At 44.9% G+C, this 15,038-nt stretch overlaps 1 protein-coding gene across 1 annotated transcript in view; it reads right to left on the bottom strand.

Annotated features, from left to right (window-relative positions):
- The window catches only part of emid1 (EMI domain containing 1), a 59,823-nt gene that overhangs the window by 4,140 nt on the left and 40,645 nt on the right, over positions 1–15,038 (bottom strand). Inside the window, exons 4-14 of the mRNA XM_073466971.1 lie at positions 9,921–10,010; positions 9,732–9,793; positions 9,501–9,633; positions 8,214–8,258; positions 8,006–8,113; positions 5,833–5,940; positions 2,647–2,736; positions 1,557–1,609; positions 1,375–1,437; positions 1,248–1,292; positions 1,006–1,050 (exon numbers count right to left, since the gene is read on the bottom strand). Coding sequence (XP_073323072.1) covers positions 1,006–1,050; positions 1,248–1,292; positions 1,375–1,437; positions 1,557–1,609; positions 2,647–2,736; positions 5,833–5,940; positions 8,006–8,113; positions 8,214–8,258; positions 9,501–9,633; positions 9,732–9,793; positions 9,921–10,010 — 842 coding nt within the window. The remainder of the gene's footprint in view (positions 1–1,005; positions 1,051–1,247; positions 1,293–1,374; positions 1,438–1,556; positions 1,610–2,646; positions 2,737–5,832; positions 5,941–8,005; positions 8,114–8,213; positions 8,259–9,500; positions 9,634–9,731; positions 9,794–9,920; positions 10,011–15,038) is intronic.

The following is a 15,038-nucleotide window of genomic DNA, read 5'->3' on the forward strand; positions in this document are numbered from 1 at the left end:
ATGTTATGTGTGTGCAAATAAAAAACAACAACTTTGCCTTATTTCTGTTTGAACGGCACCGTGTTATTTCACTCAGTGTTAGATACATTTAGTCAGAAACATCCACAACGTAAAGTTTATGTGGTGCAGAACGTAAAGATGAAATCATGCAAGGTTGCATTGTGGGATGAAAGAGGATAGCTGTATCCACTCCACTCACATCAGAGCACAACACCTCTAAACCCAACAGGACCCACCACTGACACATATGGAGTCATTTGGCATATACATGTTGAAACATTTTATCCGTAACCATGAAACTAATTAGAGATGCAGACAGCATGGTTGAATTCAAATTTCTTTCACCCAGTCCAAGCTGGTGCATGGTTGTTTACTGTATTTTCTGTATTTATATCAATATGTATATGCCAAAGTCAGATGCTGAAAAGGTGACTGTGAAAGGTAGCCATGGGGACAGTAGCTTGCAGAGGGAGTCAGACAGCTTTAGGGTCAAGAGGACAGTGTCGTGACAGGGGACAGCAGTCCAGAGCACACCCCGAGGACCGACAAAAACAAAAACACATTAACACCAAAAGGTTTCACGCACATAATCACATGACAGCTAAAATTATATATACAACAATATAAAACAGACTTAATGAACCATCAACAGGGAGGAAAGTATGGACTCGAGAGAGAAAGAGAAACATAAACATGGTGACTGTAGAAAAGATCGTAACCATAACCTGAGACGTGGGTCATGGTTCGACTTAAATCAGGTTACTGAAAAGACTTGTTGCATTGCAAAGTGAACGTGTGATGACATAAATAAAAATATCTTACATTTAGATTGCTCTTGTAAAATGAGGAAGAGGTAAAAGAAAAATAAGGGTTAGACAGACAGAGAAAATATTAAATGTTCAACAAAGGAATCTTATTTTTTCTTTAAATCTTCAAAGTAAAACCCTCCAGTGCAGATACTGTGTCACCGTGTGAACTGTCAACTACCACCAACTACTTTCTTACCGGCAAGCCCTTCTCTCCTGGCTCTCCCTTGAGACCCGGTGTTCCCTGCGAGAGAATATTAACAACAGAAAATAACTGAGTGTGAAGAGACATTAATGAAAGCGGTGCAGCGGTTTAGTTCAGCAGAGAGAGAGAGAGCTCTCTCTGATCTGGTAAGTGTAGTTTACAGTAATATAACCAGCTATGACATGTGTTGATGTTTCCCTTCATGCACTCGAGGCGGCGGGGTGGACGTGGCTTACCGGCTCGCCTCTGAAGCCCCGCTCTCCTGGGTAACCTAAAGGACCCTGAAAAACCAAAAGGCATGTCACAGAGAGTTTTGTTTAAGGATGCAGACAGAAACATTGTGGAGCTCTGAAGGGGACTCACTCTCTCCCCACGCTCTCCCTTTGGCCCAATAGGGCCCTGCGCTCCAGGGGCTCCAAGTTTACCCTGTGATGAGTCAGGAAAGAAATTCAAAATGACAATGATTCATGTGTATTGCGACAAATGTGACAGTGCTGAACTCAGTGAGTGACTGCAGGGCAGCACTATACTGTGAGTGAGCTTACATTCTGTCCTGATGGGCCAGGAGGTCCTAATGGGCCTCTGGGACCTGGAGGACCTGCATGATACATGAAAAGGTTTATATAAGCATCTTTACCCTCTGAAAGGAAGTGATGACCTCAACCTGACATACGTTGTGATAGAAGTGATGTTTATTTATTATACCTCCATTTTCTGCTATTTTATTGATTTATTTCAGCAGTTTTCTGCTTTAACGTATCATTCTGAAGTAAATACTGACTGCACAGTGTACCGGCTGTAGAAAAATGGCACCATCCACAAATAGACTGGATCCCAACAAGACTCACTTTCACTACGCTACTCGCCCTGACACCACGCTCAATTGTTCATGCAAAAACTAAGGACGAATTACAGCACAAAGGCATTGTTTTCCCTGGTCGCCATCCTCAGGTAACCTCCTGCTGGAGGAGGCACAGAAGGAGAAGAGGGAGAGTGATAGAAACTGAGTTAAAACAAGAGTGAACGGACGGACATTCACTCGATGGAGAGTGCCAGTGTTGTATTAAAGTTTGTTCTCTTGCTGATGTGTGTGTTTCCTCTGACCACTGAGACTCAAGACAAAACTGGCATTCTTTCTACTTGATTAGTAACAAAAGCTGCTTATTTATTAACACAACCGGGTATTTTAGGTGAAATTAGGATTCTTAAGGTTGTATTTTACTTGGGCCAATAGCCGGGCTGTTAGCGGTAGTCTTGTTGCTAATCGCCAACAGTAATACAACAGGGAAATGCGAAGAGAGGGGAATTTGAAAAGTTATCTTTTTCTGCTTTCATTGTTATTGTTCTTGTTTGAAATTCTGATTATTGGAGCCTTTTTGTGCCTGAATTCACACTGCAAACCAAATCTACCTCCAGGTACAAATAAAGTAGCCTGAACACCTGCAGGCGTTAATAACTTTATATAGCTTCAGAATAGTTTTCAGTGTGTGGAGTCAACTTTGAGGCGTGTTTTGTGTTTGGTCACCATGTATTCGCTGTATTTTCGAATGCAAAAGCATCTGCATTCATTGTATCTTCCGGTGTGAGGTCACAGTTTCACAAACACAACACAGTAAACACATAAAACAAACTCACCGACGGGCCCGGGGGGACCCTGAGGTCCTGGAACAGGAGACCCTCGTGGGTCATGGAAGGTGTTGGTGTAGAAGGAGTCTTTTCCACGAGCTGTGGTCGAAAGAAAACGTGTTTAATTAGGAGGTCCTAAAGAAAGTGTTTGCAAACAGGAACAAAGCTGATATATGAATATCTGCAATACATAAAGACTCACTCACAAAGACTCGCTGTCCAAACATGTTTTTATTAGTATTTATTAGTATTATTTTATCAGTTATCTTGTTGCCTTTAAGGGTTTCACTGGTTCTAGATTCAATAATTGCTTTCAATCTGGAGCGTCACTTTTTGATGAGAAGTGGCAGGAGACCAATCAACGATCCCCCATCACAGTGCCATAAGTTTTATATGTCTTCCCATCTGAGCTGTATGTCCCCACCACTTTTCAACACTCTTAATCTTAATGTGTTTGCAAACTTCAGGGTATTCTAGCCAGCTAATAGGGGTGTAGCAATACATCGATCCGGATCGTTATATCGATTAAAGTGAAAACATCGGTTCATATCGCTGCCATCGTTATAGATACGCCTTTATTTTGAAATTCCCATGGCACGTCTGTTACAGTGCTTTCTTTTTATTTAGGACCTGAACGAAGCCTTTCATTGTTTTACTCTTGTTGCTGATGTTGCAGCCTGAGAAGATCAACTCTTCCTGTGTTATTACATCAGGGTAACCTCCAGAGGGCAGTGTTTTCCAACCAATACTCAAACTTCCACCTGATGACTTCAACAGAGTAGTAACCTACACTTCACAAAAGCACTGCTAGTAGATCAGTGTTTCACTTTCACTAAAAATTAGTTATGTAATACTGTAAAGAGCTACGACTGTGCAACAACAACAACAACTGAACTTCTGCCTCAAAATGGGCCTGCAGAGAAGGCGCAAGAGGAAGAGGGTGGTGAACGTGTGAGCGATACAGGAAATGTGCGGTCATTGGGTCATTTTATACTGACAGGAAACGCAGATCCAATCACGGCATGAGGCTTCAGGAGATACAGAGAGGAGGAGGAGGAGGAGGAGGAAGCCAGAAACATCCTCCGGCTGCCAGAACGCTGCTCACAGAGGTGACATCCAAAACAGGGCCGACCTCGCTGCGTCTCTCTCTACACACTTTCTTCATTTCCTACTAAAAACGCACCGGGATCTGGAGCTTAAAGTGTCCGAACACTCCTCCTCCTCTTCACTAACCCTCTCCTGTTCTGCAGAGAGGGAATTCCAACCTCCTGATGCAGACGTAAAAGCCAAATAAGCCAGTGTTTTCCAAAGGAAGCCCAGGACAGAGCCCCCTCCCTCCTCTCTCTCCTCACGTCCCCTGCTGTTACTTTGATGTAAAAAGAAATGGCTCGCAGTTTTTCGGAAATCATCGTGCCAACCTCAACGCACCCACAGCTTTCTCCGCGCAGGAATTCAGAGCTTACAAATCTGCGCGCTGCATACTTTGTTTTACCGCTGTATCCACACATAAAACCCACCGATGTGTTGACCTTGAAAAGAGCCGGTGCAGGCCCCTCATCTCCCCCCCCCTTCCCCTTCAGCTGTCTGAGCGGAGGCCTACATCTGGAAGTTGTTGAGTGACATCAGTGATGGACAGGTTCTCGTCCCAGCATGTGAAGTCTGTGTCAACCTCAGACTGTCTCTGCCTCCGTTTAATACTCTTTGAATCCGTTCTACTTGGCTCGAGACGATAAGGAGCAAGTAGCAGTTAAAGGATTACCACTGTTTCTCATTCTCTTTGTTGCTTTTTGTACATCATAAGGCCGAAAACCTGCAAGAGCTCTCACGCTACAGGAGAGAACATGTCTGCCGGGGCTGCTGAATACACGTGAATATTAACAGTTTGAAGAGTCAAGCTAGAAAATCAGTAAAACCTACATCATCCTGTCTGGGAGCAAAGGCTTTCCTTAATTTGTGAGCATGCACGTGCTGGGTTCAGGACATACACGGCAGTTACATGCACAGTCTCTCAATCAAAACAATGAAAAGAAGCAGCGTGGGATCAGGAGAGTCGTCGTCTTCATTGTCAGACAACCACCGCTGCCAATGAAAACCTATCTGACGAGCGTCCGCAGGAATATTTTCACAGACGAGGTGAAGTATTAACATCTTCCTTCCTCACGCTCGGACTCTCTCCAACAAGTTTTAGCACCAGGCAACCAGAACCCCCCCGACACATGTGCAGTCTCAGATATACTGAACTGTCTGTGGGTAGAAAAAACATGTAAGAATCCATTCTTAATTAAAAAGCTGTTCTGGCTGTTTTTTTTACTTCCTCTCATCTGTTTGTTTATCTGTCTGACCCAAATCACAATGCCACCCAACATGTAGATGCGATTGGTCGATTGGCGTCACATTAGTGATTAACAACACGTGCAATATGGGTTTTCTGGGCTGCTAATGACAGACAGGCCAGAAAAACTACGCTGGATAAAATAGAAATGCCCTGTCAAAATGTAATAATGATCAATAATCTATTGGTCCGGACCCTGACAGAGGTCCACTGGTTAGTGATCTGGGGCGGATGATTGAAGCGGGGGGGGATTTCTTTGGGTTTGAAAATGGCTGGAAACATTTGGGATATTGTACGTACACAACTCAACAAAATGTACAACAAAGGTTTTAGTCACTTGTGGACATTTTACTGCAGAAATGTTACTTATTAGATCTTTGCGCTGATGTCACTTGAGTCAGCATCAGTTGAGTCTGAAGATTACAAGTCTGAAAATAAAAACGCAATCTGGGGTTTGGAGTAAGAAAGAAGTGAGGGAACCAGACCTTTGTGGAGTTGAGAGATGACTAGTCTCTATAAACAGATATGAATGCAAATAAAAATATGATAGCCGAGGAGTACCTGCATGCAACCGAACCGCTCACATGTGATTGGATAATATTACTCGGACTATAAATGGACTCCAGAACACTTCCAGTACCAAATCCTTGTCCCACAGATTCTGCATTCGATTAGATTGTGGGCATGGTGGAAGAATGTGGCATCAATGGTTTTTTTTTTCACAGTCAATCAAAAATTTAAACAATGTTTAAAGAGTGCAATGCTACTCTGACTCAAACAAACAAAAGAGCCCTTTTAGCTGTCCGTTGTGTAATGTGTGTCATGGTGAATGTAGGAAGTCTGTTAGTCGTCCAAGGTCTTACTGTGGTCTGGCTCTGGGATGTGGGCACTGGCAGGCGCTGGAGGACCTGGAGGGCCGGGCGGGCCTGGTAGACCCCTCTCTCCTGGGAGTCCTTGTGGACCACGGGGGCCTGAGAGGAGGGAGGACAGAAACATCACTGTGGTGACAGATATGAAATATGCCAAAGCAAAATAAGGCCTTAAAAGTTTTTTTTAAAGGAGGATAGTGATAAATGACTGTGGGTGATGTGACGACAGGAGGATAAACTATGACAAAGACTAAAGAGGAAACAGATTAGATAAACCGCTGAGTGATACGACATAATAGTGTCTGGCAGGAGTGTGTGTGTGTGTGTGTGTGTGTTTTCCTTTATATCTGTGCACATGTGGCGTTAAATCAGCAGCTGGACCGACGAGGAGAAATGTAGGATTCTGACTCTGTTTCTATGTAATTAACAGGAGGAGGCTGTTTAATGGTCCGGTGCTGGGAACTCACTCAGGGGCATGGGAAAGCTCAAATAAACACCATTAAACTCTTGCAAAGTGTTATTGGCACCGCTTCATAGTAAATTAAATGTTCCCTGCACACTCACCGCTAGCTTTTAAGTAACAGCTTGTAGCCGGGTCCACTCTTTATGAAGGTGGGAAAAAAAGCACCACCTCAGCTACATCTGACCTCATTTGTTTGGACTCTTCTGAGGTAATGCTGCACCCTAAACACCACCTCTTGCCCTCAGACGGACCCGAACTCACCACCTCTCTGTTTATGTAATGATGCAACTGACAATGACAGTCCACTAATTACTGCTTTGCAAGGTAAAGTTATTACAAGCTCTGATTTGACACCCAAGTGGGCCGTTTTCACTTAGCCTCGGTAAACACTGCAGCACGACCGGCTGTGTTTTGGCTTCACCGGGGAGACCGTGAGCTACAATCTCCGGCACAGTGGTTCAAACGGCCAATCAAAGTGGCCCTTCAGAGTCTATGTGACATATTGGGGAAAACAATTTTGGTTTCTCCTGCAGGATAATGGTTCCCCAGAGGAGCGGGGAGACGGCGTGTCAAAATATGAGTCAAAGTTTGCAATAAAACTCTCCTTTAACTTATTGGGACTCGTCATAACGTACAATATCACTTCCCCCAAACAACGTGAGTTCATTTTTTGTCCCATCTTTTCCCACAACCTCCAGCTCGAGAGCACATTTGTCTACATTTTCCGTGACATTGGACACATTCCAGTCCTGTGTTTATCTTTCTCTTTAAAGAAAAAAAATCAGCACAATAAGGAAAAACACAGCTTCGGATGCGGGGCGCAGCGCCGGTTTTGGGTACTTATGAAGTAATGGAGATAGAAAAAACAATAACACCACAGGCATATGGAAATCATAAGGACCTGGGATTTGTGTATATATAGCTCATGTTCATTTCAGATTAAAGTCACATGGCGCTTCTCGGAAAAGTGGGTCTGTAGTTTAACTTTTGCTCTAAATCTCATCTCTGCCCCAGCAGCAGGCACAGCGCAGGGGTCATATGTGAGCCTGCAAGGAGGGGGCACTCCCCTCATGATCCAGAGCCGAGGAAAAACAGCCTATAGCGAGAGCAGATGTGGTGACACACTTACACCGCCGTTTACTTTATTATCATTCAAGTCACAGCTGCCTGTGGATTTACTTTTTTATCCCAACAGGTCATTCATTATCTGTACATAACCAGCTCTGAGTGCATCGAGCAGATTTATGACCCTGAGCAGCGGCACGTTATACACAGCCTGAAAACCAAATGCTGCCCGCTGGAGCAGCACTTTTAGAAACATATGATTTTAAAAGTCAACCAACCAAATGCCCAAATTCCAGTAAGTAACCAGCAGGCCGCTGGAACGCTCCAGCATTTACCACCGGAGGGTCTGTGGGCTGACCGAGTGGTTTTAAGAGAAAGACAAACACTCCGGAGCAGAACATCGCCGGTCGGCCTTTTGTTGGAGATCTCTCTCATTTTTCCGGCGTTGTTTCCACAAGTCTTCGGTCAACAGAGAGCCATTCAAGCATCTTGTTCTCCGGACAATAGATTAAGTGGACCGGCAAGTAACAACTGCCCTGCGACACCTCTCAGCGACACACACAAATCTTTACAACGTGCTTGTTGACAAACTGTGTCAACATCTTCAAGGACGAGCTTCATTGTATATTTTCTTCTCACCTTGAGGACCCAGGGATCCCTTCGATCCAGGGGTTCCAGATGGGCCCCTTGTCCCGGCATCCCCACGAGGCCCAGTGGGACCTGGCAGCCCTCGGGACCCTGGCTTCCCTGAGAGGAGGAAACAGTCATGAGTAATCACGAAGCCTTAACTGGTTCACATCTTAAATGGTTTTACACTGACTGAAAGGGAACTATGGTTACAATTTACCATCTCTGCCAGGAAGCCCATCTCTCCCCTTTTCACCCTGAGGACCTGTAATGAAAACAGAGATGTGGCTTAATTGAGAGGCGCAGCTCTGTGGGAAAAATCTGGGCTCAAACCACCTGGAAACTCTCTCATTACTGTGTTTTTGTCATCATCACCAGGGCTGATTTAAATTTCCAAAATACTATCTATCAATTAAAGAAAAGCAAGAGTTTCTGTAGTTTTGTGACTGCCTTCAAATGTGGGTTGTAGCCGGCACACGCTGCTAATTATGCATAAGCGATAGGTTTAATGCAGACCTCTGGCTACAGGAATGTTAGGAAGGCTCTCAAATCCAGTGTATTCATCAAACTGTGTTTGCAGGCCTTGGGAATACGACTGCTTTAGCAAGAAAAAGTTGCATAAAGCCTTCTGTGGCTCCTGAGGGGGCTGTGTAAAGTCTGATAAATTGCCTCAAGTCATGTCTTAAGACTTCTACTACTAGAAAAAAGTTGTGAAGGTAGCTGCTCCTCATCTCTGCCTGAGGATCTGCCGAGCAGTGAGTACAGTCAAAAGGGTTTATTTCCTTGGAATCATGAATACACTCAGCAAATGTCATCGTAATCGTAAAATATGATTATGACATGTGGTATCTTGCATATTTTGGCCCAAAAGTGGCACTAAAAACTCTGAGTGTGAATCTTACTCATAGCATAGCTTCTGCTAACAACCCCACAAATGAATGTGTTGCACTTTATAGATGCAAACATGTCTGTTATGTGACTCTACACCTGTCCTTTACATCTTCAAAGTCTAACTTTACTGCTCCCTGCTGAGCAAACTATATGTACTGTAGGTGTCTAAAGGGAGGGGTGAATGCAGGAGCCACACAGAGCACCCATTTCCATTTTCATTTTACCAAAACTGTTACACTTTCTCTTCTGACGGAGCAGCAGGGTTGGTGAACTTTTCAGCTGCAGCCAGCACTGGGCTCGACTCCAGGAGAAGAGAGGACTTTCATGCTCTGTAGTGTTTGCTTTTCACACAGCCACAGAGCGCTGAAAGTGAGCAGCACAGACAACCGGGCCCGGCTTTTTGCTAAAGGAAATGAGTGAATGTGCAGCGGAGGAAATAGGATACGAGCGGAGGTGAGCAGGTAGAGGGCAGGAAAAGAGCTGCAGCTCGCAGAGAAAAAGCTGCAAGGAGTGATTTCTGACCCAATTATCAAAACACAAAAGCCCTGGACTCCGCTTAACGGAAACATGCAGTATTTCTTAACTTAAAACTTATTCATGCATGACAGCGTGATACCTGCAGGGCCCTGCTCACCAGGAGCTCCCTGAGCGGGCACAGCCCCCATCAGTAATGAGGCCTCTGGTGCGGTTCCTCCTTTACCCTGAAGGTGGCGATGTGATACGGAGGCAGGGGCACTTAGTAACTGGACCTGGTACAGGAAGGCATAAATCAAATGTGGGCGATTAAGCAATCATATCATATTTCTCAGTGATTCGGACACTGTGGCTGAATGAGTGCAGTCCAAACCTTCGTCTCCAGAGAGTTCAGTCTGTCGCTCAGAGCTGTGATTCGACTGCAGTTGAGACAATCTAAAAACAAAAAAGAGCAAATAAATGAACAGAAAATGTCTTTCTTTACCGTCAGGAACATTTAACATGTTTATGCATGCACCATTACACCCCTTATCAAAAGCTGTAACATGTTCAGGGCTCTTACTGGAGATTGTCTCCCCCGTGCGTGCAGGCGGGCGGCGTAGCGTGGATGGTTTCCTGACTGCCTCTTGAGCGACAAGCTGGTTCCCTGCATCTGTAACAGACGATAAAGGCACAGAAAAAAGGACGTTTTGGTGAATTCTTGACCCTGAAAACACGATGTTTAGATTCATACACAATGTGGTATTCAAATGGTGGGACACCTGGCATTGACATTCGAGCTGAGAGGCTTAATGATTGATTACTTGAACAAATCCTTCTAGCAGGACCACACAGATGCTCCCTATTTTTAGCTAATCAAATTTGAGAATTGGCTGTTTTGGACTCTTGGTCGGACAAAATGAGGCATTTGAAGACACAACCCTGGGCTATAATGGTCATTTCTCACGATTTTGTTATATTTTATAAACACAGTTATCTGACTTAATCCAGACCGACAGAGATGAGAGACAAACCACTGAAGAATCAGAAGAAAAAGAGACATGAAATAATCTCTGATTCTCAACTGACTCAAGGCTGCAGGTGTCAATATGTCATTTGTGTTGCAAGTCCACTGATATGGAAGTCAGGAGACAGTTGCAGCTTTTGCCTCTGTTACATTTCCAAGAGATAAACAGTGTTCATGGTTTATAAAGTATAAAAATCCTAAAGCCTGGGAGTGAGGGCGTGTAAAGACAAACAATAGTTTCCTTGTGCGGAGAGAGAATGGGTTGTCTGGGCTCACATTCTGTCTTGCCTTCATTTTATGAAGTGTGGGAGTTTGTGTCTCTGGGTTCTGAATGTCTTGAATGGGCAGACCTTTGTGGAAATGCTAGACTGACTCCTTTGTCCGGGCCTGGTCTGGCTCTGGTCGGCCCAGGTGCTCCTGAAACAAACAAGAGGCCGGAGGGGGTTCAGCACCTCATTAGCCAACCGGGAAGCACGTCTTTTTGCCGTTCGGTGGCCAGCAGCCACAGAGAAACGCCAAGAGAAGCCATGAAATAGCACCTGCAGCACCGGGGCTGGAGCAGGAGGGACGGTATTCACACGTCATGATCCGCTCTCTATCCACTGCAGACCCAGGAAAGGAAAGTGGAGAGCTCATTGTCATGAAGAAAAATAAACGTTTGGGAACTTAAGACTGGAAAGCATAAAAAGGTTCAGCGATTAACCCAAAGAAGGGGGAGAGAGAGGGCAAAAAGGAAGAGCATGAAAAGTCCACAGAACACATGGTTCAGGGGTAAATTGAGACCGCTCCAATAATTTCCCCCCTCCTCAACCTCTGCTGCTCATGATTTCACTGTTTTGGGTTCTGGGTATTTCTCAGAGGATTACAAGTGTAGATGGATTTAAACCATGTAAGACCTGAGAGAGAAATGTTATGGCAGTCGCTCTAGATTGCAGAAAAGCACTTCTACATTTCGATAACGATAAAAACGTCGCATGGAGACGAGGAGAACACACACTTTGATCTGCTCCTCACTCCGGTCCACATGGGGAAGACTGCAGGCGCACAAAGCGAGGTGTGTGTGTGTGTGTGTGTGTGTGTGTGTGTGTGTGCGTGTGTGTGTGTGTGTGTGTGTGTGTGTGTGTGTGTGTGCATGCCGGGGACGTTTTCTCCGGAGCTCGGCTCATGTAGATGGCTGCATTCAATTACAAAGGGGGGCTCTGGATAGGAAATCTAGCTCTCGGCCCTTCTCCTCCCTCTAGAGTAAAGAACATTCGAGCGCCAAGATCCCCTCACCCACACTCGAGCTATTGTATGAAGCATTAAGCCGGCTTTGGCATGAAGACAACTGTCCCCCCCCCCCACACACACACACCTCTCACACACTTTCTCTCTCTCTCTCTCTCTGTCTTGCAACAACAAATTTAAAATCCGAGCCCCCTCTTCGCCTCCTGTGACAGTGACTGTAACCTAAAAGGCCCGAGGAGGACTTCAGTGTGATCCATCGCTCTCTCGGCCAACAATAACATCATCACAGCTAATGAAGGCCCCCCATCTCCCCTCTCCCCCCCATGGACACGGCTCATTGTATCTACGCTTTGTTCTCAGTGGGCTAATTGCCCCAGTGGGGTAGGCAAAGAAATGTGTGAATGTATTTGACCTTTTGCCCCCATGTTGCACTGGGCCCGAATCAGCGACTGAGTCAGAGCTCTTCATTAGAGGAGTACCCCCACAGAGAGTTCAGTGGGCCAGAGGCCGTCCTGACATCAGCGCCTTCCCTCGCTCTACTTTTCTCCCTCACACACTCACACACTCACACACACACACTCTCACACACTCGGACAGAGTTCAGTAAGTTGTTGACAAACACTCTTTGAATAATCTTTGCCCCCGCTGCCGCAATAATCTCACAGGAGCAGGAGGAAAAGATATGAGAGGAGGTCACAGTGAGAAGGTTAATCCTGAGTGTGTCATAATGAGTCAGTCATGAAGGACGTCCGGTGGAAAACTACATGATAATAAGCGCTGAATATTGTGCAGAAGGAAATTTTGTCGCAGCAGCGATGAGACGCCTGAGAACATCTATTTCACACTGAATTTATCTAAATCAAAAGTATTGTGGAGCTCTGCAGGTATAAAGGCGGAGAGGAGCTCCGACATCCTGCAGTCAGGAGCTCAGGTTAGACAGACCAACACAATTGTTTGTAGCAGTAGCTCTGCGTTGGCCTCAGATGAAACCCCGACAGGATTTATTCTCTTCTGCACATCACTAACTCCAACACTGAGGCAGCTTGAACACTGGCCAGTTTCTTAAAAAATATATTTATTGTGTTATGTTGCTCCGGATGTATCTTGTATTCAAACATCGTCCCAATAAGGTGCTGAAATGTATCAGGCCCGCCCGACAAAGTATTAAAAACATAAACAAACATATTGTGATTCAGGGCTCAAAGGGTGCGACTAGTTTGGTCGCACATGCGCCCAAAAATCTGTCATCATCTCTTTAAATATGCATCAAAAAGAAGCAGGCAAAGTCTTTCACAGGAAGTCAGTCAATTTAGGAAACCTGGGATCTACGGAAGCCCGGAGAGGCAAATGGAAAAATAATTGAGGAACTTGCAAAGATTATCCTGGCAAATTTAATCATAAACACAAGAGAGAAGCAGTTTATTTTATGTGCTTGCTTCTGGGAATAAGTTTGGCACCACTGATTTAGATAACGTGTTAGGAAATTAAATTAAAACACACTATTGGGTAAAACCTACATTATCTGCTGGGGCACCTACATGAGAAAGTTCGGCCCACCAGTGCAACCACTGTGAGAAGTTAGTCTGGAGCCCTGTGAGTTTTTTCACAGATATTGCCGTATGATTTACAATAAGCTGAAATGATCATATTTGCAACACTTTCAACACCCAACAATGTTTCATTTGCACTGAAAAAAATGACTAAAAGCACAATGTTGTGACATTTGTTGGGGTCTGTACCAAACAAACTGATTTTTCTGACATCTGGAGAACAGATGTCGATTATATTTCAATTAATTGCGCAACCCTACATGTGCACAGAGTCAGCCTTTTTCGGATTTGACTTCCTCGCTCGCAATAGTTTTTGTTTTTATGGTAAAATTTGCACTTGCTGATAGAGAAAAAAAATGTAAAGACAGGAGTGGCTTTTGGAAAACTGGATAAAACGACACATAAAATAACGAAAGTGAAACAAAAGTGAGTCGTGCCATCGCGGACGGAAAGAGAGTGAATGGTACCAGACCGCTCGTGGGCCAAAACCACAGACACGTTCATGCCAAGTGCGAAGAGGGAAGCCCTCGATCTGAACCGACTGCACTCAAAGAAAAACTCCACATTTTTTGATTTGGATTCCACAGAAGCACGAACAATCTGTTACTATTATATCATTATATTATTATTATCATGGCAGCTTTATTCCACAGCTATTATTACTGGCCTTAAAAAACCCACTTGGAGCTTGGTGCTGGTACCACGAGAGTGAGAGCCAAGGGGCACAATGACAAGGACTGCAGCTGCACCTCTCGCTCCGTATTACTGAAGGTGTGTGCATGTCGGGGGGGGTTTGTCAGTGTGTGTGCGTGTGTGAGAAAGTGCACACAAAACACACAAACGCACACACACACACACTGGCGGTATTATTAATGGGCCAAGGTCATTCCTTCAGTGATACTCTCCCAGTGAAAATAAACCAGAGCCCTCTCGCTAAGAGCCCAGTTAGCTCTGCCAACCAGAGCCCTTAAACACACATCTCACACTCAGCTGCACCGACTGCCTGAATCCTCGGAGCTCATCACCTACTGAGCTTTATTTGTTCTCTGCTTCTGCAGAGAGACTCAGCAGCTTGCAGACAGACGGGCCTTAAAATAACAGCTTCAAAATCATTTTCATGTCACAGTTACTTGTAATAGAGTGAATGTTGTCTCTGTCTCAGCCACTACGGCCTCCTATCACTTGTTTCTGCACTACGTGACTTTGTCGTGTCTTTACGCTTTATGGCAGTGCATCACACACAACACTGTCGCTGACGTTGGGGGAAACTGGATCATATTTTATGGAGAAAATGCTTTTTTTTATGTCGCTCTGATGTCCTCCGGCTGCTCTGCCGAAGCTCTCTGTATTTTACAGAGTTTCCTGAAAGCAACCTACAAGTTAGCTCTGTTAGCGGAGCACCGCCGGGGAGCGCTCACAGAGCTACGTCAACAAGACAGAGGTGAAGACACCGAAGAGGACGGCGATGGAAGAAGCTAAGAAGAGAAAAGAGACAGTGACCGAGCAAGAGGCAAGTAAACAGAACATCTCACACTGGCTTTTTGTAGTCGGCGACAACTCCACTAATTAAAAGGCTGTAAGTAATAGTAAGTAATATGAACTCGCTGACTGATATGACTTGTGTTGTTTGGCTGTGTCAGCGAAGTTGTCAACTCGCTATTTCTTCATCATTCGGCAGGTCAGCCCATCTGGACAGATTTTTAGCTGGTAGCGTGTCATAGCCAGATGTTATTGTCTCTGGTTCAGGTTACGTTTGCATGGCTTTACAGGCCTGAGTTGTGCAGACTTTAAGACACAACAGTGTTATGACGTGCCGAGATTTGTTTGTGTTTAGCCACGTTACATCTGACAAACTGTAACAGAAACCTGGGAGCTGTATCTACAACTGCTGCGTTAC

Source organism: Pagrus major, chromosome 5 (genome assembly GCF_040436345.1).
Source record: "Pagrus major chromosome 5, Pma_NU_1.0".
In the NCBI taxonomy this organism is placed as follows: Eukaryota; Metazoa; Chordata; class Actinopteri; order Spariformes; family Sparidae; genus Pagrus; species Pagrus major.